At 50.0% G+C, this 24,174-nt stretch overlaps 4 protein-coding genes across 4 annotated transcripts; 2 read left to right on the top strand and 2 right to left on the bottom strand.

Moving 5' to 3' along the window:
- Positions 1–505: 505 nt before the first annotated feature.
- Positions 506–1,374, bottom strand: F5891DRAFT_982851 (uncharacterized protein; the record flags this gene model as incomplete). The annotated part of the gene is made up of 3 exons (XM_041377260.1): positions 506–755; positions 913–1,131; positions 1,259–1,374. 3 exons carry the CDS (start codon positions 1,372–1,374, stop codon positions 506–508), a joined length of 585 nt encoding a protein of 194 aa, XP_041222834.1.
- Positions 1,375–17,127: 15,753 nt separating this feature from the next.
- F5891DRAFT_1192203 (uncharacterized protein) lies at positions 17,128–17,407 on the bottom strand (the record flags this gene model as incomplete). Its single annotated transcript, XM_041367572.1, has 2 exons — positions 17,128–17,345; positions 17,395–17,407. 2 exons carry the CDS (start codon positions 17,405–17,407, stop codon positions 17,128–17,130), a joined length of 231 nt encoding a protein of 76 aa, XP_041222833.1.
- Positions 17,408–18,707: 1,300 nt separating this feature from the next.
- On the top strand, positions 18,708–18,962 carry F5891DRAFT_907670 (uncharacterized protein; the record flags this gene model as incomplete). Its single annotated transcript, XM_041373575.1, has 1 exon — positions 18,708–18,962. A coding segment is annotated over one exon (255 nt), but the record flags the coding sequence as incomplete, so codon positions are not given.
- Positions 18,963–19,475: 513 nt separating this feature from the next.
- Positions 19,476–19,763, top strand: F5891DRAFT_957455 (uncharacterized protein; the record flags this gene model as incomplete). The annotated part of the gene is made up of 1 exon (XM_041375490.1): positions 19,476–19,763. The coding sequence occupies one exon, from the start codon at positions 19,476–19,478 to the stop codon at positions 19,761–19,763; it is 288 nt and encodes a 95-aa protein (XP_041222831.1).
- Between the last annotated feature and the right edge of the window lie 4,411 nt (positions 19,764–24,174).

Here is a 24,174-nt window from a genome sequence, read left to right as displayed (position 1 = left end):
ACGTTTCATCGCCCATGTAACTCAGCTTCGAGCTGGAATTGACGTGGTACTATGGCCGTTGACGTCAGAACGTAGACAATGAGGCATGCTCGTAGCGCATCCATTTTGTTGTTATTATTGAGGGTCTGAATATAATTGATGGGGAGTCGTTCTTTGATTAAATCACACGTAAAATGATCCAGCACATCAAGAGAAGCATTGTGAATGGCTTGGATGATGGAAGATTGGTCCATTGAATTTGCAGGTACTATAGTTCGCGTCGCGTCGCGTTAATAACAAGATAATTATATCATTTGGTTTACATTCATCGAAAAGCACTCGTTTTCTCATTGGCCAGACATCACGTTACTGTGAGAATCCGCTCGACATCCAAATTCAAACCCAGATTTACCAGTCCATCTATCGATGGCTTGCCTCATAGATGGACTGGTCACAAGTCTAATCAATACGGGCATGACAAGGTTTTGCCTGCTGCAAAATATCTTGGCCCCTCGGTGTAATCACCTTAAACTCTGTCGTTTGCTAGTAAAATCTGCTTCGGAAGGCTGATGACAAGGCGCACGGCATCTCCAACCAAAAGGAACACTTTCTGAGTGACATCATGCATGAGTGCACGAACATCCGGATGAGATGTTGAGAGCGCTGTGACGGCTTTGGTGAGATGGCCATAGTGGATGGAACCTATGACATTGTCAGACTGGCCAGAGATCTCAAGGGAGGAGGGTTTGAGATGGAGGTGGACGGTGATGGACAGCCTTCGGGAAATGCAGCAACAAGTTTTGCAGGATATATCTACTGGCAACCATGGAGAATTAGATGAGACTATAACAATGAAGCATGGAACTTCCCTAATGTTGACCATCTGCCCTCTGAACGGGCACACAGCAAACCCAGAGCAGAAAACGAGCCCACCATCTGGCTCGTTTTATGGTGATGTCAGGATGCGAGGTTCCAGCTGCCGCTGCAGTGCCAATAGCTGCAGGAGATGTAGTGGATGCCATTGCTGTGGTATTCGGTTGCTGTGATGATGACAGATTGCTTTGGGTTGCTCCGCCGTTATGTTGTTGCATGGTAGGAGGCTTAGGAGGCTGAGAAGAGCTGGTAGAGGGCTTCTTTCTGGCATGATAATTCCTCTGTCAAAATGTGTTAGTGATAAAGAACTTATAGAGGAACGAATGTACTGGCTTGCCTGCTGTTAGCGGGACCTTGACTACTGGTGGCAACCATATAGCCAATCCATCTCATCTGCATAGCATACCAGAGATGAAATTTTGAGCCAGGCTGAGAAGGTTGTAGGAGGTTAAGCGACTGGGCTGCATAGATTGGCGTGATGCTGCAGTATGGTGACCATGTGATGTCGACGACTGTTGACATATTAGCCAATGGGATTGATCGATTATCAACTGAGGCCACATACATTAACATGGTCGTCAAAAAACCCTGGTGGTATTCGACGAACACCTTCAATCTTGGGTGCATGTTGTCATGTAACATTGACCTAGGATATAAATACTCAAAACCATGTAGAATTTTAAGAAACACACAACTCACGTCTACTAATGGCTTGTTGATGGCCTTCTGTGATGAACAAAGATCAATAAGTCTGTTGAAGAATATATCTCATACGACAAACCGCCTGGAAAGAAGACAGGATCGTTATCAACGTGGTTTGGGATGAAATGCATGCTAGCTTATTGCAGTTAGGAGGCCATTGAGCCCAGCTTGGATGACAATAGCAGAGACATCCCATGCATATACACGGCCGGAGTCGCAGCCAGTCACAAATAAGTTACCATCTGCAGCAAATACGGTGCTGGACACCTCATCTTCGTCTTCATGATGTAGGGGTGGCCCTATGCATTGATGGGTTTCGAGGTTCCATAGTTGTATTTTGTGCTTGTTAGCGTACGGTACACTTGCAAGGAAGCGTTCATTCGGAGATAATATAGTATCCATTTTGGAACCGGCAAGCCATTCACCATTGATTTCAGTCCAAGTTGCGGTGTCGAACCTCCTGCTCCCGGTGATGAGCATGCTTCCATCCGAGGTCCATGCCATGTCTCCAACGATACCAAACTCGAGTGTTTTGAGCTGTTCACCTGTGTTGGCATCCCAAATTCTCAGCATGTTTCCTCCGGTGGAAATCATCTTGCCACCAGGTGAGTAGCGAATGCCATACACAAGCTCCCCAATCTCGATTGGTCCAAGGATGATCTTTCCGCTCTTTACATTCCACACTCTGAACATGCCATCCATATTTACGCACACCACTCTCCCTCCGTTTGGACTCCAGGAGATACATATCACTGTGTGGGGATGATCAGCAGCTGCGTACTCCGTCCATTTTTTGATGACCCTGCTTCTGCTAATATCCCACAATCTCACTATGCCATCCTGACACCTGCATGCAACTGTCTTGCTGTCTGGCGACAATGCCATGGAAAGTACACCTTTATTATTTCCTTTATCCTTCCACTCCCCGACATGCATGCCACTCTCTAAGTCCCAGACTCAAAGTGAGCTAGATTCCATTGAGCAGGTAATGATCTGCCGTGTCATATTGGGTAGCTCTATGATGCCATTCACAGGTTGAATCTCTCCTTCAAGATGCATCTTTTGGCGAGGCTTCACGGCTGACTTCTTTTGTTTTCTGATGGCTGGTGAAGACATGATGTTGGTTTGGGAAGGCTGGGTGCGGGTCACTTTTAGCTCTTCAAGTTAGTATGGGTTACCCTCACATGAATGCTATCACTTACTCGGAGTACTTCTTTTGCACACAGAACACACATGTGGGAAATTAAAGCTGCAATGAAGTGAACCTTTTCTTGATGCAGAGTTGAGTCAGGAGGGAGGTCACTATTTAAGTCCTCTACAGGTTACTTCCAATGCTAAGCACAGGCTGTGCAGATCGAGCGCCCAAGTCTTCTCACGATATGTATAACTTCATCGACAACAAAATGGTTGCCAACCTGTGTTTATAACTGGCTCGATATGATTTCCTAGTCTTGATCTCTGTTCCAGAGCTACATATCAGTTCAGAGTCGAATAGGATGGCCAGATGTCTCGCACTTTCTTTAACCCTTATTCGAATTTTCCAATGTCCTACTCTAGTTCTTCATTATGGCTTCCCCAATAGCGGCATAGAATTCCTGGCGGTCCTACTCCGTGATTTACCCTAATTGCCTTGGTTTGTCTATTTGATGAATCGAAGGTCACGCTATGCTATTGTAAAAGAACTTAGTGAATTCTACCGTTCTGGCTGAATTGTTGCTTAGGTTCGTACGCGCCGCTGTCTGAACAGCTCTAGGAGATCTCATGCAGAACCCGTGCAAGTGCAGGTGACAGAGACTGGCTTGTTTACGTGTTGGTTTATTCTTCAAACATTGACGACTCGGCGGATGATCTATAAATCGAAGACTTGTCAGCATTGTCTCCTTCGCTGAAAAGCTTGCATAGGGAGGTGTGTCTCAGCTTCTCCCAATCTTAGTATGATGTATTCCACTGAGATCACAAAGATGGTGGGGAATCATACCGTCTTGAATACTTCAAATTTGTAAGCCTGCACATGATTCAAGGCCTTGTTGCCTTCATTTATGGCAGTGACGGTAGGTCATAATGCCATGTATTGTTTCTGTTCCCGCTCAGAGCACTGATGTCTGTCCTAGTTCATATCCCATATTTTCAGATAAACCTACCTGTCACAATTGTCATGCCACCTAGTGTGTAGCAAATCGACCACACGCCGCAGCCGTTATCTGCCTTGTGACAAAAAAGTAGAATATCAGCAGCGCGTATCCCATACACACTTATACTGTGAAAACACGCCCACCCTCTGACGCCTCCCTAACATAATTCACCTCCAACCAATTGAAATTAGTTCTCAGAGTGCTATGCTGAGGTCAGAAATAGTATTACAGTTTATTTGAATCATATTGGTCCACACAATACTACACGTTGGTGAACTAGAGAAGACATACAATACAACAACTGCAAGAGGGTAATAGAGCACTAAGATTTGCAAGACATCGCTTCCCAATTTTAACCACCTGCAGGCTGAGTGGGTATGCAGCAAACCCAGAGCAGGAAATGAGCCCGCCATCCAGCCTGTTGTATGGTGATATCATGACTTGTACCGGCTGCCCCTGCAGTACCAGTAACACCAGGAGACGTCGTGGATGTCGTGGCAGTGGCAGTAGCAGTTGATTGCTGTGATGATGACATATTGCTTTGAGTTGCCGTGCCGCTTTGTTGCTGCATAGTAGGAGGTTTGGTAGTTTGAGAAGATTTCGCGGAGGGCTTCTTTCTTGCATGGTAATTCCTCTGCATCGACATGAGACTACAAATACACTTGAAAGTAAAAAAAACGCACAGGCTTTCCCGCTGTTAATGGAACTTCGACTACTTGTGGCAACCGGATAGCTGATCTGTCTTGTTTGCGTAGCATACCCGAGACAAAATTTTGAGCCCAACTGATAGGGTTGCGACTAGGGTGGGTGGGTTGACGTGGCGCTGTTGTGGGGCGATCACGCAATGTCAAGAACTGTAGACATATCGGTCAAGGGAACCGCTCAAGTATCGACGGAGATCATGTACATCATCGAAAAATCCTTGTGGTACTCGACGAACACCATCGATTTTCTGGGCTCATTGTCATGTGGCATCAGCCTTGTGTGTCGATCAAAGTCATGGATAATGTCAAGAAAAATAACACATACATTCGACATTGATTTGTTGATGACATTCTCAGGCTGTAATGGACAAATATCAGTGGGTACTCAGGCTGTTGAAGAGACCTGACAAAACATACCATCTGAAAGGATGGAGCAAATATGTTGTCAGTGTGATTGAGAATCAGATGAATCAGATTAGCAAAGCTTACATTGTCCAACAGAAGGTTATCAAGACCAGCTTCTTTGATTATAGCGGAAATATCCCATGTGTATATGCGGCCGTTGATACAGCCGGTGATGAGAAACTTTCCATCTGCAGAAAAAGCCACGCCCTTCACCGACTTTTCATGGTGGAGGGGTGGTCCGATAAGCTGATCGTTTTCAAGGTTCCATGTCCGTGCTGTACTGTCATTCGATACACTTGCGAGGATGTGCTCATTCGCAGATAATATAATCTCAGTAAGTCTGTTGTGCCCCTCGAGAAAAGCAGTTTGGGTCCAGGTAGCGGTCTCAAGCTTCCTGATTCCGCCATCCATGGTAAGGAAAAGTGTCTTTCCCGGGCCATCAATGGAGGTCCATGCAATGCGCAAAACTTTTCCCTTGATTGTTTTGAGTAATTTGCCTGTGTTGGCATCCCAGATTTTGAGCCAGAGTCCGCTCATCGCGATCATCGTGCCATTGGGAGAATAGCGAACCAAGACAGGCATGTTTGATGTTGCCTTGATTGGTCCGACAATGGTGTCTCTGCTTTTGACATCCCACACTCTCCATGTATGATCCAAGGATCCGCTCACCACTCGCCCTCCGTCTGGACTCCAGCACACAGACCACACCAACCTTGTGTGACCTATCCATTTCTTGACAACCTTACCCATATTGATATCCCACAATCTCACTGCGCCATCATTACTCCCGCTTGCTACCGTTGTGCCATCCGGTGACAATGAGATGGCGGCCACTACTCCACTTCCTTCATCCTTCCAGGCAATCCCGACCTGTGTACCGCTCTCCAAGTCCCAGACTCGAATCGAACCATCGCTTGAAGAGGTGAGAATCCGCTGTCGGCGACTGGGTAGCTGTAGGATGCCAGTGACACATTTAGTGTGTCCTTGCATCTTCTTTTTATGCTTTATCACTGGTTTCTCAGGCTCTTGCCTTGCAGTGGCCATTGAAGACATGTTTTTGACTTGGGGGCTTCACCTAATGGACGATTTCAGCTCTGACCCATTCAACAAATAACATCACTCACTCAACAAATTGTGTACAGAACAAATTGAAATTGAACGCACGCGGAGTGAGAATTGCAGTGGAATGGATGTGTGACAGATGGACTGGTCCAGACTGATCACTGACTAAGTACAAGCTACTAAGCCCTCTGCCACGTATGTTATCTGAAACAAACGAGAATCATATGCCTGTTAGAAAGTATCACGAGCCTCTGTCTACCTTACAGTATTTAAGACTACTACCTAGTGAAGTAACAGTTGGCGCTCTTGAAATCCTATCTTGTATCTGGTTACCTGAACGTCTGAATTTCCTTACCCTTGTGACATCTCTAAAAGCTTACCGCTTCTTACTGCCGTCACATATTTTTTAACCTTCAACAAGCTTAACTCTTTACCTGCCTTTGATTCGGGAACTCTGGTTTGGCCAACCCATCATTTTGAATCTAGGCAACAAAATCATCATTATCAACTACAACTATGTCAACTACTCGTTACCAAACCCGGTCTCGCGCGCGTCATGCACCGAACGACCAATCGACCCCTAATGCGAAGGCAGCTATGCTACCTCATGCTAACAGTGAGTCCTCTCTTTCTACCATTGTAGAGACTAATATCTCTGTGGCCTTGCAGGGGTCTAAAATCCCATTCTTACTACCACTTCCTCACATAGCACGACTCATACCTCACGCAGCGCGCCCCCGCGCTTTGTCGGCCGCTCGCAAGCGCCAGTGCTCCGGTCGCTTCTTAGTCGCGCATCAGCACGCACATCCTTGGTTCCGTCGCACGTCCTCCGTCCATCCATTCCATGTCCGTTCGGTTTGTCGGTGCGTATTCCGATTCTATTTTCATTGATTTAACATATCTCTGGCGCTTATGGTCATATTTCGTATGTTTCCGTTATGAACCCTTATTACATATTATCTCGCGTCCGCTTCGCTTCTCGGCTCGCTTTAGCGCTTGACAGCGCTTATCATTACTTAGTATATATAGACGTACATAAACTGTGTAAGGGTATCTTTTCCTGCCCACACGTCGTTGGACTATAAGTCTAAAGTTATCCTCTAAAAACTAGAAAGGGTATCAAAGTACAATACGAGCGCCGTCGCCGTACTCTACTAGAAACTCTGTCAAATTAGTATTCTGACTCATTAAGAGTCGCTGCGCTCTATCACCCCCACGCGCATCGCTTCTGCTTAAAGCGCGCGCTTCCGTATAAGTCGCATGCCGATATCTGTCGTCGGCCGCTATCGCTCATCGGCGCCTCACGTCGCTTTCGTTCGCTCGCGCTTCGCTCATTGTCGCGCGCCTAACCAGGCTTGACCAAGCGCCCAGTTCAGTGTTTCCCTCCGTTTATACACCTAGAGGAACCTTCTCAGTAGCAATCCCCTTGGGCTGACGTATATCTCGCTCACCGAGGACTACTTGAGTTATCTCACACCACCTATTTTCACCCACTTTCCATTCCTCTTCTACAACTGGAGCCCACCGCGAGGGGATCATCTGAGAAAACCGGTAGGTTACTCAGGCCTACTAAAGAACGTGTCGCAAGAAACGAAGTCTTGGAAGAATTTCGAAGAGCGGTCGCCTCTTCGCGCTTATCCACCATTCAGGAAATTTTGACTCCGGTCAAATATAATCGGCCGCGAAACTTCTCGGAGCCAACGCGCCCCGATCTATCCCTATTAACACCAAACCCGTTTGCACCCGCATCGCCAGTAACGCCATCGCCCAGAGAATCAGTACACGGCGAATCCTCGGACGAATTCGAATCACACGACCATCCCCGCAACCTGCTGCCCGGCGCATTTGTTGAAACGCCTAAAAATCCCCTAGATCCGAACTTTATTCCTTTGTCTCCACTTACCCCGCTAACCATATCCAGCGCGACTGTAAAAGAAGAACCTTCATCTCGGATACACGCGCCGCCAGCAAGCGCAGCGCCTATCGTGAAAACAGAACAAACGGAACCCCTAATCGGGCCGAACTCTATTCGGAACCGCGCCGCCATATTTATCCCTCAGTTTGGTCATCCTGGACCTTCAAACGTCATACTTCCAACACCCATCATAGCCCAACCTCAACCTACCAAACCCCAATCCCAACCTATCCAAATGGCCGCAACTATCAGAATGCCGATTCGTGGTTTGGACAAAGCGCCGAAGTTCGACGGCATGGCGGAAAATCTTCTTGCATTTATCGAGGATTATGAAGCGTGCGCCGACGACGCGAACCTCGTCGGAGGCGATCGCATCAAGGGTATCATCCGCTACTTGCCTAACAGCGAGCGCGCGCTCTGGTCCGGAATGCCGGAGGCAAAGTTAAGCAACTATAACGCCTTTATTAAGGAGGTAAAGGAAATGTATCCCGGTTGTGAAGGCAAGAAGCGTTACGCAGTATCCGACCTACAGTCGGTAACGCGCAAACACGCGGCTCTACCAATGCCTTCGCTCACCGAGCTCGGCAATTACCGCCACGCCTTCAGGGAGATTGCTGATTCCTTGATTGCGAAGGATCACATAGGTACGGCGGAACGGAACCGCATGTGGTTAGAAGGGTTTCCGAGCGATATCCAAGCGCTGCTTCGCACGCGCTTAATGATCAAATTCCCAGATCACCACCCGCGCGACCCTTACCCTTTTGCAGATGTAGATGCAGCCGCCAAATTCTTGATTCCAGGAATGGGAACAGTAAGCCCTGAAACCATAGGGACGTCGGTATTGACGCCATATCCAAGCGCTACCGCACCGGCGGCAAAAGCACCGCAACAACCAGCGCAAGGTACCGTTGTCAAGCAGGAATACCAAGCCCGACGACCCGGTAGTGGTTCACCATCGAGCGGTTGTATGTTTTGTGGAAAGAACGACCATTTCCTCAGCCGCTGTCAAGAGAAGGACACCTACATTAGCGCCGGCAAGTGTAAGGTACACGAAACCTCGATGAAACTGGTATTAACCAGCGGAGATTGGATTCCCGGTCGCGCGAGCGACGGTACCCTAAAGGACCGACTAGATAGGTATCACTCCAACAAACAGGCAAACGAGGCGCTTCCAAGTTCTAGCGTTACCGCGGCGCTATATGTTCGCGCGGCGACGGATGTCGACGTCGTATTGGACATAGACCCGTCCGCATTTATCCATACCGTCGCAGAATCTGAGTCTGGTATAGACGAGGAGGACGTAGATGTGTTACGTGCCGCACAAGCACTCGCGCTGGCAACCGCCCGACGCGATACCAAGCGTGGATCGGCGAAGGGCGAAGGTAAGGGGAAGACCGTCCGGTTTGACGGCGTAGAAATTGCTAGCGAGTATCGCGCCAAACCAGCGCCCGCATCTAGGCAAGCCACTGTAGCAGAGGAGATTGTCTCCCCCGCTGTCCAAGCTTCGTCAAGTAAAGGGAAAGCACCGGAAGTCGCGAAAGCAATAACCGCGCCAGCAGCGGCCGAATCATCGGCAAACGCACGCAGGACAAACACCGCTCCCGCAACTTCATCTTCATCCTCACCCATTATAACACACACTGACCTTACAGACTCAACAACAAACACGGCATCATCTTCGGCAAAAACGGCATCATACCGGTATTCGCACGGCTTAGAGGACAAGGACGCCGATAAGCGCATCCTCGAGCGCCTACTAGATACTCATATCAATATTTCGACACGGGAACTGTTCGCAATATCGCCCGACCTCCGCAAGCAATTCCGCGACCTCACCACCACAAAGCGCGTCACGGTCGGCACAGTATCAGTGAACGAACTTACAGGACACCCGGTTTCGGATGAATGGATGCGCGACTATGACGCCAAACGCTTGCGAAGCGACGATGGCCGAGTTGTAGCAGACCATTTTGCGCCGCTACACTGCATTCGCGCAACTACCATCGGCGGCAGGGTGGTAACCTGTGTCCTAGATCAAGGCGCCGAAGTCGTGGTAATGCCAGCCGCAATTTGGAAAACGCTCGGTGTTGGTCTGCGGTCAGACCATCGCTTAAACATGGAATCGGTTAATACTAACAAGGACGCGACGCTCGGCGTCATCGAGAATGTGCCGCTAGATTTCGGCGGAGGACCGCTGTACTTCCAAGTACAAGTCATACCGCGCGCAAGTTTCGAAATTCTTCTCGGTCGCCCGTTCTTTAAGCTAACTACCTGTCGCACGTTTGATCTCCCTGACGGGGAACAGGATATTTTGGTTACTGACCCAAACACGCGCAAGGAGCTACGCATTCCAACGCTGCCTTGGGTAAAGCGCTGCGAGCGCTGTACAAGCGGTCATTCGTGTTTGGATCATCCGCCGAAAGTAAAGGAGGAAAAGGGTTTCTAATTTTCGATGATCTGCATTATTCACGGGGAGACAATACCTCTCATATCCCCCGCTATCAGTATTTTCCTTCGTCATGTCTCATTCATTCTCGCATGCTTCCCGAAGCGCCGCAAAGCATCCGCGCTTCGAGCGCCCGATTAATGCTCTTAAGGAGTATCCCCGTATCGTTTCCCAATTCTGCGCAAAGTTCCGTTTCTTCATTCTCTCATCGCATCGTTTCCGAACCGTCCGCGCATTATGCGCATTTATCGTCCACCCGATCCGTTATTGATAAAGCGTCTATCGACGCTTTCAATTCTTACTATTATTATGATCGCGCACTTCACGCGCTGGTATATAAGCCAGTCGCGAAGAAAGTACGAACGGTGCCTACCACTATGCCGCCAGAGTATAGGATAGTGCGCAAGTTACCCGAAGACCCGCTCGCCGGGTTACCCGATTTACCAACTCACCCCCCAGAGTTTACACCAGGTACCCGCTTTACGCGCGAGCGCGCAGAAAAGCTAGATTTAGATCCGGCCAATTGGCTGTGGCCCGAAGAGCTCAAGTTGATAACTTGGCTAGTTAAAACTCACGAACTCGCATTCGCTTGGGGTGCCTCTGAACGGGGGCACCTCGATGAAACATATTTTCCGCCCTATAAGATTCCGACAGTACCGCACACTCCATGGTCGCAGCGCAATATCCTGATTCCACCCACAATTACCGGCGAAGTTGTTCGCATTATCAAAGAAAAGATTTCATCAGGAGTATACGAGCCGTCAACGGCCACCTATTGCTCGCGCTGATTTTGTGTCGTGAAAAAGGACGGCCATTCGCTGCGCTTAGTTCACGACCTACAGCCGCTGAACGAAGTCACCATTCGCGATGCGTCAGTTCCGCCGTTTCCAGATTTCTTGGCCGAAATGTTTGCCGGATACACAGTATATGCAATGTTGGATTTGTACGCCGGGTATGATCAGCGCGCACTGCATGTAGACTCGCGCGACATGACTACCTTCGGAACGCCCCTAGGACCACACCGCTTAACCACGCTCCCACAAGGACATGCTAACGCCGTTCAAGTGTATCAAGGCGACACGGCCTTTATTTTACAGGACGAAATTCCCAAGTACACGTCGCCGTTCATCGACGATGTACCGATCAAATCAGTCAATACTCGGTATCAGCGCGAGGATGGCTCTTACGAGACCATACCCGAAAACCCCGGTATCAGGCGCTTCATCTGGGAACACTGTATAGTGGTCAATCGCATATTACAGCGCCTAGAAAATGTCGGCGCGACAGTATCGGCGACCAAGTTTGTATTAGCTGCGCCATCTGCGACCATCGTCGGTCACAAGTGTACCTTCGAAGGGAGGATACCCGACGAATCCAAAGTACAAAAGATTCGTGATTGGCCTGAACCTAAGAACCAGTCACAAGTGCGTGGGTTCCTAGGTACATGCGGCGTCTTGCACATTTTCATCCGCAATTTCTCGCGCATCGCGCGGCCGCTGATTAACCTAACCAAGAAAGATGTTCCATTCGAGTTTGGCGAGGAGCAACGTCGAGCGATGCAAACACTCAAGGACTCCGTTCTTGACTCGCCCGCGCTTAGGCGGATAGATTACGAAAGCGGCCGGGAGGTCATCCTAGCGGTTGATACCTCTTGCGTCGCGATCGGGTATATTCTGCTACAAGTTGGCGAAGATGGCAAGCGATATCCAAATCGGTTCGGATCAATCGCGCTCAACGAAGTCGAGAGCCGCTACTCCCAAGCGAAACTCGAGCTATACGGCTTGTATCGCGCGCTGCGTGCAGTGCGCGTATATATATTCGGCGTCGTCAACTTAACGGTCGAAGTCGACGCGAAGTATATTAAAGGTATGATCAATAATCCCGATCTGCAACCCAACGCAACCATCAATCGATGGATCGCGGGTATTCTTCTATTTCAATTTAATCTCGTTCATGTGCCCGCCGCGAAACACGCCGGCGTAGACGGTCTCTCAAGGAGACCGCGCACCGACGATGATCCAGAAGAAGATGACGATCACGAGGATTGGATTGACCGCGCTTACTCATTTGGGTTCGCGATCCTGAACGATAGGACGCTCCAAGTAGAGTCGGCCGGCGCCAAATATGATTTAACCGCACATATGATGCCGTTCACGCAGTTACCGAGGCGCCTACCTGTCTTACGAACCTTCCTTGATGTTGCAGAGCCACTACAAGATGACCCGCAGATTCCGCGATCCGAGAAAGCGCAAGCGCTCGATAGGCGCATGGTATTGATAGAACGTTTCCTACTCAATCGCAACAAACCCGCTGAATTTACAGATGATGCTTTCACCGTGTTCGTTAACCATGCGGCGCGCTTCTTTGTTCTGGAAGATAACCTTTGGCGCCGCGAGGCGAACGGCAAGCACCAGATCGTGGTAAGGCCGCATAAGCGCTACCAAATTTTGAAGCAAGCGCACGACGATCTAGGGCACAAAGGAATATACGCCGTTCGCTCGTGGTTGCTACTGCGTTTTTGGTGGCCGCACATAGATGACGACATTAAATGGTACACGCGCACATGCCACGAGTGCCAGACCAGGCAATCGCTCAAGCTTCATGTCCCGCCGATGGTACCGACGCCAGGAGGATTGTTCCGCAGGGTGCACATTGACACAATGAAAATGCCCAAAGCGGGAGGATATGAGTATCTAGTTCAAGCGCGTTGCGCACTTACGTCATATCCGGAATGGCGCATGTTGCGCAAGGAGAATACGAAATCGCTTATGGCCTTCATATATGAAGAACTCCTATGTCGATGGGGCCCTATCACGGAGATTATTACTGACAACGCGCCCGCTTATAGATTAGCCGCTGATATGCTCGCAGAGCGGTATGATATCCACCTAATCCACATATCGCCTTATAATTCGCAAGCGAATGGTATAGTAGAGCGCCAACATCGTGATGTCCGGGAGGCCATCATTAAAACTTGCGATGGAGATGATACTCATTGGTATCAAGTCGTTCACTCGGTATTTTGGGCCGAGCGCGTCACCATACATCGCGCAACGGGTTTATCACCGTATTTTATGGTGCACGGCGTAGAGCCGATCTTCCCTTTTGACCTAACAGAAGCAATGTTCTTAGCGCCAACACCAGCGCGCGCGGCGTTTAGTACCACAGAACTCATTGCATGGCACGCACACCAGTTGCAGAAGCGCATTGAGGATCTCACGGCTATTAGAGACAAGGTAATGAAGGCGCGCTTCGCGTCGGTTCGCGACTTCGAAAAACGCTTCCGTGCGACTATCCGCGACTATGATCACGCGCCCGGCACCTTAGTGCTGGTGCGCAATTCGAAGGTTGAGTACGAGCTCAGCAAGAAGACAAAGCCGCGATACTTGGGACCAATGATAATAGTGCGCCGCACGAAGGGAGGCTCATATCTGCTGGCCGAGTTGGACGGCGCTATCTCTAAATTGCGCTACGCAGCGTTCCGCGTCATTCCCTATTTTCCGCGCAGCAATGAGCGCATTATGGTGACAAGCATCACCGGTAAAGACGACGAAACCCTTGATCACTTAGCTGACGAAGATGTCGAAGAACCCGACGAAGACGAACCCGAGCGCGCGTTTGACGCATAGCGCTTATCCACTTCCCGCATATTAACCAACACTCTCACGCACATATCCGCACAAAACCGCTATTACCCCGCTCAACACATCAACAAAAACAACATATAACCCAAAAACAACCGCAAAAACATACCATAGATTTCACTTCTCTCCGTTTTACCCCGGGCTTCGGCCGGCGACCTCAGTTTCCCTTATCATGTCTCATAACATGCGCATTGCATTGAACATACAACCAACAGACTCTATCCTATGCAAAGCCGATCGGCCGATAATCAACCCCATATATATATATATATATTCAAAAGATAAGTTATCATAGAAGCGCGCGCATAACCACCCATAGACCTTCTCTTTCGAACGCGCGCCGCCGCGCCATGCACATTTACGTTTATAATGTTATATGCCAACAGCACCTAATACCCAGGCAACGCACAGGGATAACGAAGGAATAGACGCGACAGGACGTCCGATGAAGAAAAGACAAGCGCGCAGCTTGCGCGACCGCCGTATTTTCTTATGACTCTATATTATTTCATGCGCTTACTCAGAATTTCCTTACTTCATTAGGCTGGCGAACTGAATCAGACATGGAAATGGAATTGGATTGGAATCGGACCGGATGCGACAGGATACTAATATTAAGATGCACCAGGCGCCGCTCTGCGGGGAGACTCTATAGTACAGGCGCGCTGGCGCCAACAGGGACTCTATACTAAGAAGAAAACATTCTAGCTATCACTCCTTCTTCTCCTCTAGCATTTCCGCAATCTCCTTCTCCCAAGCACCCCAATCGCGCCCCATGCTGTAAATGCGATTGCTCATCGCCAATACCTCCGCCTCCTGCATACGGCTATGCTGCCGCATGTCAACAACTACCCCCTTCCACTTCGCCACCTCGGCCTCCAGCTCAGCGTTTCGAATGCGCAGTTGAGCGGCCTCGATACGAGACTCGTCCAACTGCGCCGCCAAGTCAAGGCGAGGGCGCTTAGGCGCCGGCGCAGGACGGGAAGCGAGAGGACGCTTCGCACGTTGAACGACAATCGTCTTGCCGCCAACGGCGGCATCCTCATCAATGGTCGACTCACCGACGATTTCCACGTCCGATGAACCAACATTAGGGACGGTATCAGTAACCGAACCCGGCGCCGGCCCAGCGACAGGAGGAGGCGTTTTGCCCTTAGGGGCAGGCGCAGGAACAGGTGTCTTCGCCTTAGGCGCAGCGGTCGACGCGGCCACCTTGGGTTTCGGCGCAGCCGGCGCGCGCTCCTTTGCCTTGTCGCCAACTGAAAGAAGATAGTTAGTAAAAAGATGAAAGAAGGAAAAGAGGAAACATACCAAAGGAACAGCCCTTCTTGGCCTTGGTGCATCCCTTGCAGCGCAGGTTGCCATCGACCAGCACACAAGGGATCTCAGCAGTCGCGCATCGCGTGCACGGGACGTCCAGATGCGTAATCACCGGAGTCGTGGTAATACGACCGCCGAGACGCTAGTAAGAACAAGTTAGCGAAAAAGAGGAGACATAAAAGAAAGAAACTTACCGGGCGACCCATGTCAGTCACCTCCGATGAGGCCGCCTTCTCAGCCGTCGGCGCAGATTCCAGCGCCTTCTCTTTCTCCAAACGCACCTGACGCGCCGTCGGCGCGGACTCCACAGCCTTCTCCTTCCAAGCCTTAACGGTCTTGTAAAGGGCCTTAGCGGCGACCTTGCCAGCGGCAAGATCGACCGCTTCCGCATCGCTGAGGGACAGATGTACCTCAGCGGCGCGCGCCTGGTCAAACAGCGAACTCATGTCGCTCTAAGAAAAGTTATATTAGTGATCAGTAAGCGACACATCAATCATACAAACTCACCATAGTCCGTTCCCAAGCGCGGAGCCAAGTCTCCTGATCTTCGAGGAGCTCCGGTTTCGCAGGAGGACTGGTCTTCACCGAGACACGCATCATGCCTAGTGTCACCGCCCAAGACCGACGGATCCGGTTGGCAACGGTTTCCTGCGGCTCCTTCGGAGTCGCGTCGTCGAGGGTGGCGTCGTCAACGGACGTGTTACCTTCATCTTGAGGGCGCTCCTCAGGTTCGGGTGAAGGGGAGGGAGACGCAGTAAGCATAGCAGGGTTAAAAGGAATGGAGGACATGATGGTATAGCGATGAAGAGATTATCGCGAAGACGCGATGGATAATTGAATTGAAGAAGAGAAGCGCGACGCGAGGCCGGTTCTTTTATGCCCGAAACGAACCACATTATGTCAGCACAATAGCGCTCGCAGTCCACAAGCTCGCAAAACGCCGGTGGACCGTTCCACATACGCTTTCAACGCGTCCTACCCACGGTCACGTGACTTTCCTCGTCGAAATTTTACCAAGTCTCTCCGCCCCTATATACACTGACTGGGGACAGTCAGAAGCTAAGTTCCTATGAGATGTAGAGACTAATATCTCTGTGGCCTTGCAGGGGTCTAAAATCCCATTCTTACTACCACTTCCTCACATAGCGCGACTCATACCTCACGCAGCGCGCCCCCGCGCTTTGTCGGCCGCTCGCAAGCGCCAGTGCTCCGGTCGCTTCTTAGTCGCGCATCAGCACGCACATCCTTGGTTCCGTCGCACGTCCTCCGTCCATCCATTCCATGTCCGTTCGGTTTGTCGGTGCGTATTCCGATTCTATTTTCATTGATTTAACATATCTCTGGCGCTTATGGTCATATTTCGTATGTTTCCGTTATGAACCCTTATTACATATTATCTCGCGTCCGCTTCGCTTCTCGGCTCGCTTTAGCGCTTGACAGCGCTTATCATTACTTAGTATATATAGACGTACATAAACTGTGTAAGGGTATCTTTTCCTGCCCACACGTCGTTGGACTATAAGTCTAAAGTTATCCTCTAAAAACTAGAAAGGGTATCAAAGTACAATACGAGCGCCGTCGCCGTACTCTACTAGAAACTCTGTCAAATTAGTATTCTGACTCATTAAGAGTCGCTGCGCTCTATCACCCCCGCGCGCATCGCTTCTGCTTAAAGCGCGCGCTTCCGTATAAGTCGCACGCCGATATCTGTCGTCGGCCGCTATCGCTCATCGGCGCCTCACGTCGCTTTCGTTCGCTCGCGCTTCACTCATTGTCGCGCGCCTAACCAGGCTTGACCAAGCGCCCAGTTCAGTGTTTCCCTCCGTTTATACACCTAGAGGAACCTTCTCAGTAGCAATCCCCTTGGGCCGACGTATATCTCGCTCACCGAGGACTACTTGAGTTATCTCACACCACCTATTTTCACCCACTTTCCATTCCTCTTCTACACCGTTTCTGCTCCTCCAGGGGAAGGGACGCCACGGGCTCCCTCCCCTGCGTATTCCGTCGACACGCCCATCTGCTTATATAGTGATGTGGTGTTGATGCGTATTCCCTCGATGCCTGGTGCACTCGAGGCGACCCCAATTGGGGCTATGAAGCCCACCGGTCCAAAGACCAGGAAGCCGGCTTTGGTGAGGGCAGACCCCGTAGAGACAACACCTGTAAGCACTGAAGTCAGTAGAGAAGAATATAAGAAACCTAGGGTTACCTTTGATCTGCATGATGAGTCAGATCTATCGTCCAGTGAGAAATCCACTGAGTCTGGTGACGACCAGAGCAGCGAATGGACGAACATGCAATGGAAGCGAGGGAGAAAGATCCCATCACGTGAGGTATCGCAGGAAGCTCTGAGTTGAGCCAGGAACAAGAAAACCTGGTGAAGTTAGCAGAGAATAAGCTAACTGAAAACAATCATATGAGAATTGAGGCCAGGCAGCGCACCTTGAACCTCAACTGAGAAAGTGCCGAGTCCAGAGGGGAGGGTTCCTCCCGGGACAAGGGCAAAGCTCCGGATCCTCGAAACTGGGGTGACGTCGAGCTAGATGACGGAGATGTGGATCTGGACGCCCAAAGAGCGGCGCTAGAGTCCTTCCGTAAGGCCTGAGAACTCGATGAAGCTGAGCGACAGGAACAGCACGAAGTCCTGAGATCTCTTGATGAGTCTCAGGAAGACGATAGCTTGGTCTCAGGTGCCAGGGAAAAAGGGGACTATGTGCCCTGCACCCGGGCCGAATCAGCAGTGAGAGCTATTAGGGAAAAGGTATCTATGCAATATGAGGCCCGCATCCAAGAATTAGAAGCAAAACTCGCCTTGAACGTGGGTAGTGATGGGAGGAAGGGTCGAAAGAGACCATTCAACCCTGTAGATGCGATGGTGAACCGGGTGCTCGAGAGGGCGTCAAGTCTGCCACCAGCTAGATCCACCCCGCAGGCGATGGAACCCATCCAGCAGGTGGCACCCTGAAGTTATATTGGACAGGCCCTTGACAGGCCCTTGACAGGCTGAAACCCTCAAAGAAGGGTAAGAGTAAGAAAACCAAAAGAAAAAGGAAACACACCCCACGTGACCCAAGTGATGACGAGGACTCCAGTGAGTCAAGCTCGTCGTCGAGTCCGTCGGAGTACTCACCCAAATCCTCTGATCCCAGCGAGTCATCGTCAGACGACTCCGGTAATGGTTCCTCACAACGGCATACTAAGAAGAAGAAACGTAGCTGTAAGAATAAGAAAAACACTCTAAAGCCAATCCCACCTGTGAACTATGATGGATCTCTGGATTCTCGCGCGTTCCACCAGTTCTTGACGGAAGGCACGGCCTACGTCAAGGATGGACAGGTGGAACGCGAACGGAGGGTCTTCATACTAGCGCATTACCTAAATGGTCGCGCATGTGAGTTCTATATGAGGGAGGTATCTGGAGATCCTTACCATTGGAGATTGAGGAGGTTCCTCCCAGAGTTGTTCAACCATTGCTTCCCCATTGACTTCAGGATGAAGCAAAGGGAGAAGCTAAACCGTTGTTATCAGAATGATAAGACAGTCAGAGAATATATCTATGAACTAAGTGAGCTTTGGAACATGATTGGTGACGTGGCCGAAAGACAAAGAGTAACTCGCCTTTGGACTGGTTTGAATCCTAGTATCCAGACCGAACTCTGGAAAAAGGAGCTTAATCCAGAGTCATCATCGTTCCGGGAGGTCCAAAGTGTGGCCGAGGTGATAGAGATTGCCCATTCCATACCTACCAGAGGTCGTGAGCGTCGAGCCAAGGATGGAGGAAACCCCAACCCCAAGTCAGGGAAAGGAGAGGGAGGAACACAGCCTAGAACGGACGACCAGAAAGGGAAGCGTGATGACCATGGCTGAAATGGCCAAGTCTGCAACCGACATGACCGATCTGAGAGAGCCGGGCCATCTAAGGATGCGGCCAATCAACGTAGAGACAGAGACAGATCCAAGAACTCACCTATGGAGAAAAGGCCTGACAGACTCAGTGCAGTGGAGAAGGAACGACACGCTGCTGAGGGTCTGTGTTATGTGTGCCACCAGCTGGGGCATATATCAAGGAACTGTCCGAAAAAGACAACCATTAGTGCCGGGAACAACAAAGGCACCCCACCCACCATGCACCAGTATGGGATGGATGTGAGCCTGGCTGACTCTGACCGAATCAGATCCCTTGATGACCCTTTGGCATCTAATGATTTATCTGAGTTAACATGTGCTTCCATGACGTTAAACTTTGAAGGAAACTCACCTCCAGTAAGACCCAAACCCATGCTGAATGTGATGGGAGACCCTTTGGCAGAACGCGCGATGGAATTACTCCACCGGAAGTCAGGACATTACCTAGGCGATGATGCTGACAAAATCCCTGACCTGGAGCAATTCTTGGTGTATCGGGTCTCGGATTCCAAGCACACTATAATGGATCGTGAGGATAGGAGAGATCCAGAATTAATGATACTTACCTCGTCGTTGTTAAACCCCAGATTCTGCTTAGAAGGGTGGTATTCTCAACATGTAGGGCAACTCCGAGGATATCTCCCTCAGGAGATTCGAAAAATGAGAACCTGACCAAGAGGACCGGTTATGGGCATACTGTTGGGAAACCAAGTGACTGAGCTCCTCCAGGAGAACGGACCTTATGAAAAGGACTTAGTGCAATATTCTCATCCAGAACGATTTGAATGCTTACGTTTACACGATGGATCGTACGCGGTACGAGATTACGCCAAGGCATATTGAGTATCAGTCCCGTTCCACCTCCTACTTCGGGAAATGTTTGATGTGGTCCACTGGTTCAAGTCGATGTTAACGCGCACCTATGGGAGGTTGTGCGATGTGATTGAAGCTAACGCACCTGAGTATGATATCCTTCACCTCTTGGACAGGGGGAATCTGACACCAGTGGAATGTCAGCTAGATGACATCGCAAGGCAAATCTACACCCTGCCCCCGGATGCAAAGGTTATGTGTAAGGATGCGCACCTGTTCGTGCTTGAGCTCAATGGACAACAGATACCGGCAGGGACTTACCCTGCACTACATCGAACAGCTGTGGTGGCAAAAGATTTCAAATGGGTGATTCCAAAACCCTTAGTGGTGACGGTCCATATTAATGGGCATCCGGCATGGGCATTGATCGATTCTGGATCATTGTCAGATTTCATGTCCGTGACTTTAGCAGATCAATTGAAAATACCTCGGATTGAGCTGGCTAAGCCCATAGTTGTCCAGCTCGCCGTGCAAGGATCTCGCTCCAAGGTGAATTACGGGGCCACGGCTCAGCTTAGGTACCAAGCCATTGACTCGAAACACTACTTCGACATAATCAATCTGCAGAATTACGATTTAGTATTGGGAACACCGTTTTTGTTCCAGCATAAAGTAATGATCAGATTGAACCCACCTAGAGTCATGATTGGGAGCGTCGATCAGCAGCCCATGAAGGGCGAGCAGGTCACGATGTTAGAGTCGCGCATGTCGGAAGTCTACGAGGAGAATTTGGACAAAGTCTGCGCACAACTGAATGAGCTTGCATGACCTTTGTGTGCCAAAGTGAGCGAGACGAGCCTACCTCCTCTGCGTGCGATCAATCACACAATCCCCCTCATTGACGAGGGAAAAATCTACCTGTGGCAACCGTCCTGATGCCCCGAGCCCTTGCGGCCACAGTGGGCAGATAAGAGAAGATCATACCTTGCCTCGGGCCACTGGCAAGTCACCAGTGTGGGCAACACGGTTCCCATGCTCTTCATCCGTAAGCTGGGATCAGACAAATTACGCATGGTGGTAGACTTGCATGAACGAAATAAGAACACTAGAAAATTGACTTCACCTCTGCCAGATATGGAAGGCATCCTGCGCCGAGTGGCCGGGAAGAAGTTCAAGTCCGTCCTGGATGGACAGGACGCGTATGAACAAATAAGGGTGGTGCCGGAACATGTGCCCCGCACCGCGATGACTACGCCTGATGGGAATATGGTCAGCCATGTTCTGCAGCAGGGTGATTGTAATGTGCCAGCAACTTACCAGGCCCTAATGAATTACTTGTTTGGCGAGTTCCTTGGCACCTGGATGGATGTGTACCTGGATGATATCATAATATACTCTGATACACTACACAAACACATTGAGCATGTCAAGACCATTCTGAAGATATTAGACCGAGAGAAACTTTACCTCAGTCAAAAGAAGATCCAGTTCCTCTGCGATGATGTGAAGATCTTGGGCAGAATAGTCGGGAGGGACGGTATTCGTATGGACCCAGAGAAGGTCGACAATGTCTTGAGCTGGAAGACCCCGACGAACCGCGACCTTTGTTGCGGATTCATCAGTTCAGTAGGGTACTTGGCTGATGATATCTATCGCGTCCGGATACCGTTAGGTGTTACAGTAACATGACGTGAGCCCCCAGCTACAGATAGCCCTCTGCCACCTTGCACGGCGAAGACACGATACCTTGGCCTTTAGGCCTTGATAACAAGACAACAATTAGAAGAGAAGCCCGGAAGATGCCGGATTAGATAAGTGGTCTGGATCACTTACATGATTATGACGACATAGGTCTAGAAGACCTATTTATGTTATCAAGATAGAAGGCAAGCCTCATGGTTGCCTCATGTACTGATAGAAGGACGCCTCATGGTCCTTATCTTAGATAGAAGCCTGCCTCATGCATGGTATCTCTGACTCGATAGATAAGCACTTAGAACCCAGCTTCAAGCTGAGCTTAGATACGATAGAGTAGCCTTATATAAGGTTGATAGATTAAAGTAGATGTTCCTTACTTTAATCTTACTGGGTTTTACCTTGAAACTCTTGTCCTGCTAAAGCTACTTGCTCGACATTCAATCCGCACCTTCAGGAGGACTTGAGACCCCTTCTGCCTGTAATCGCTATCATCGCTCACCTCCGCAAGCATATGCAACTCCTGCCTGTCTGTAGGAGCCGACCTTGGACTCTCAGCATGAGGTATTACTGTCGTGATCGTTGCTGTTAGATTATCCCAGTCCGCACACGACCAACCATCGTAACATTAGGTGTGCTGTCTGAGGTAACTGGGGATGCCGTACCTTTTAAGTGGGACTATGCCCAACAGCGTGCCTTTGAGACTGTCAAGCAATATGTCGCGACTTGCGCACCTCATTGTTGTGTGCCCCTGGTTTACGGCCCGGAGGCACCACCCATCTACATGATGACTGATGCTTGCCTGGGAGGGATAGGGGGTGTGGTAGCACAGGGCGCGGACTGGCAAACAGCCACAGTGGCAGCCTTTTACTCAGCTAAATTGAATCCGGCCCAGAGGAATTACCCTGTGCATGAATAGGAAATGTTGGCGGGTGTCGAGACCATGCTGCGACACCGGGACATCTTACAAGGGGCCCAGTTTGTATGGCTCACGGACCACAAGGGACTGGTTCATTTACTGAACCAGCAAAACCTGTCTGGAAGGCAGGCAAGGTGGATTGAGAAGCTGGGCGAGTTTGATTTTGAGGTGAAATACTTACCGGGCGTTGAAAACCTACTGCCGGACGCGCTGTCGAGGATGTACGTGTTTGACGCGCCGGGCACAGTGCGCACCCCTAGTGAATACGTTCAGCACGATATGGGCAATGACTTTGCCAAAACAGCTCACCTGGTGTCCATGCCCATGATAGTGGGCGAGGAAGCGTTAGCAGCCAATCCCCGGCATGGAGGTAGGATTGCAGCGTTAGCAACCAATCCTCGGCCTAACCTACCAGAAGCGTTAGCAACCAATCCCCGGTGTGGAAGGAGGGTTGCAGTGTTAGCACCCACTCCTCAGCCTGACACACCAAGGGCGTCAGGACCGGATCTTCAACATAGTGCGAGGATGGCACGGCGTGCCTTGGAGGCCATAGTTGTGGCTGCCCCTTATGTGCTAGGGACGGATAGCATGGGGAGGATGGCCATACGGCAGGGAGTCTTGCCATTACCTGATGGTGGGGTGGCTGAGCCCATGCCACCAAGGCCCAAACGCACCTGTGCAGTGGTCGCACCAGCTGAGACTGGGCGACCTGAAATGGCGGAGGAGTTTTCGCATCGCATGAGAGAACATTTCGTCCTCCTGGGCCCAGGAGTATGAAAGAAGGGGGGGAAGAGCGTGAACACTTATCACCACAAACCTGAACACATTGAACACATTAGCGAACCTAATGCAGTCCCGGACAATGGACTCACTGAATGACCCTTAGTAGGGATGCAACTACCAGTGTACCCAGAGGAAGAGCTAATGGGTGACATAAGACATCAATATCATAGGGACCTGTTTTATAAGAAAATCCTAGACTCACCAAAGGAATTCCGTAACTTCGTGGTAGAGGATGGGATCATGAGAATAAAGCTAAACGATAGAATGTTAATATGTGTACCAGACATCAAACTTAATGAACGGAAGCTGCAGGAGGTCATCATCAGTCAAGCGCATTCATTACTGGCCCATCTGGGACCAAGGAAGACACTGACCTACCTGTGTGACCATGTTTGGTGGAAAACCATGGTAGCCGATGTACAGGCTTATTGTGAATCCTGTGTAATGTGCCAGAGGAGTAAGCCACCCAACCAAAGACCTTATGGACTGCTGAACTCACTGTCGGTGCCATCATACCCTTGGGAAGCCATTGGGATCGATTTCGTAGGACCCCTACCTATATCGAAAGATAGAAATGCTGAGTATGACTCAGTAACCATAGTAATAGACCTACTCACCAGAATGGTCCATCTCGTGCCGAGCCGCACGACGTACACTGCCCAAGAGGCCACAGAACTAATCTTCTCCGAAGTGTACAAATTACATGGACTGCCTAGGTCGATAGTCAGCGACCGAGACGTCCTGTTCACAAGTGGATTCTGGACTCACTTTCAGAAGCTAATCGGCGTGAAACAAAGAATGTCTAGTGTGTACCATCCTGAGACAGATGGCGTGACCGAGTGAGTGAATTGCACTGTGACCCAGATGCTGAGG

Source organism: Suillus fuscotomentosus (assembly GCF_016647785.1).
Source record: "Suillus fuscotomentosus strain FC203 chromosome Unknown F5891scaffold_48, whole genome shotgun sequence".
NCBI lineage: Eukaryota > Fungi > Basidiomycota > Agaricomycetes > Boletales > Suillaceae > Suillus > Suillus fuscotomentosus.
The sequence above is the reverse complement of the archived record's forward strand: the minus strand, read 5'-3'. Positions and strand labels throughout refer to the sequence as shown.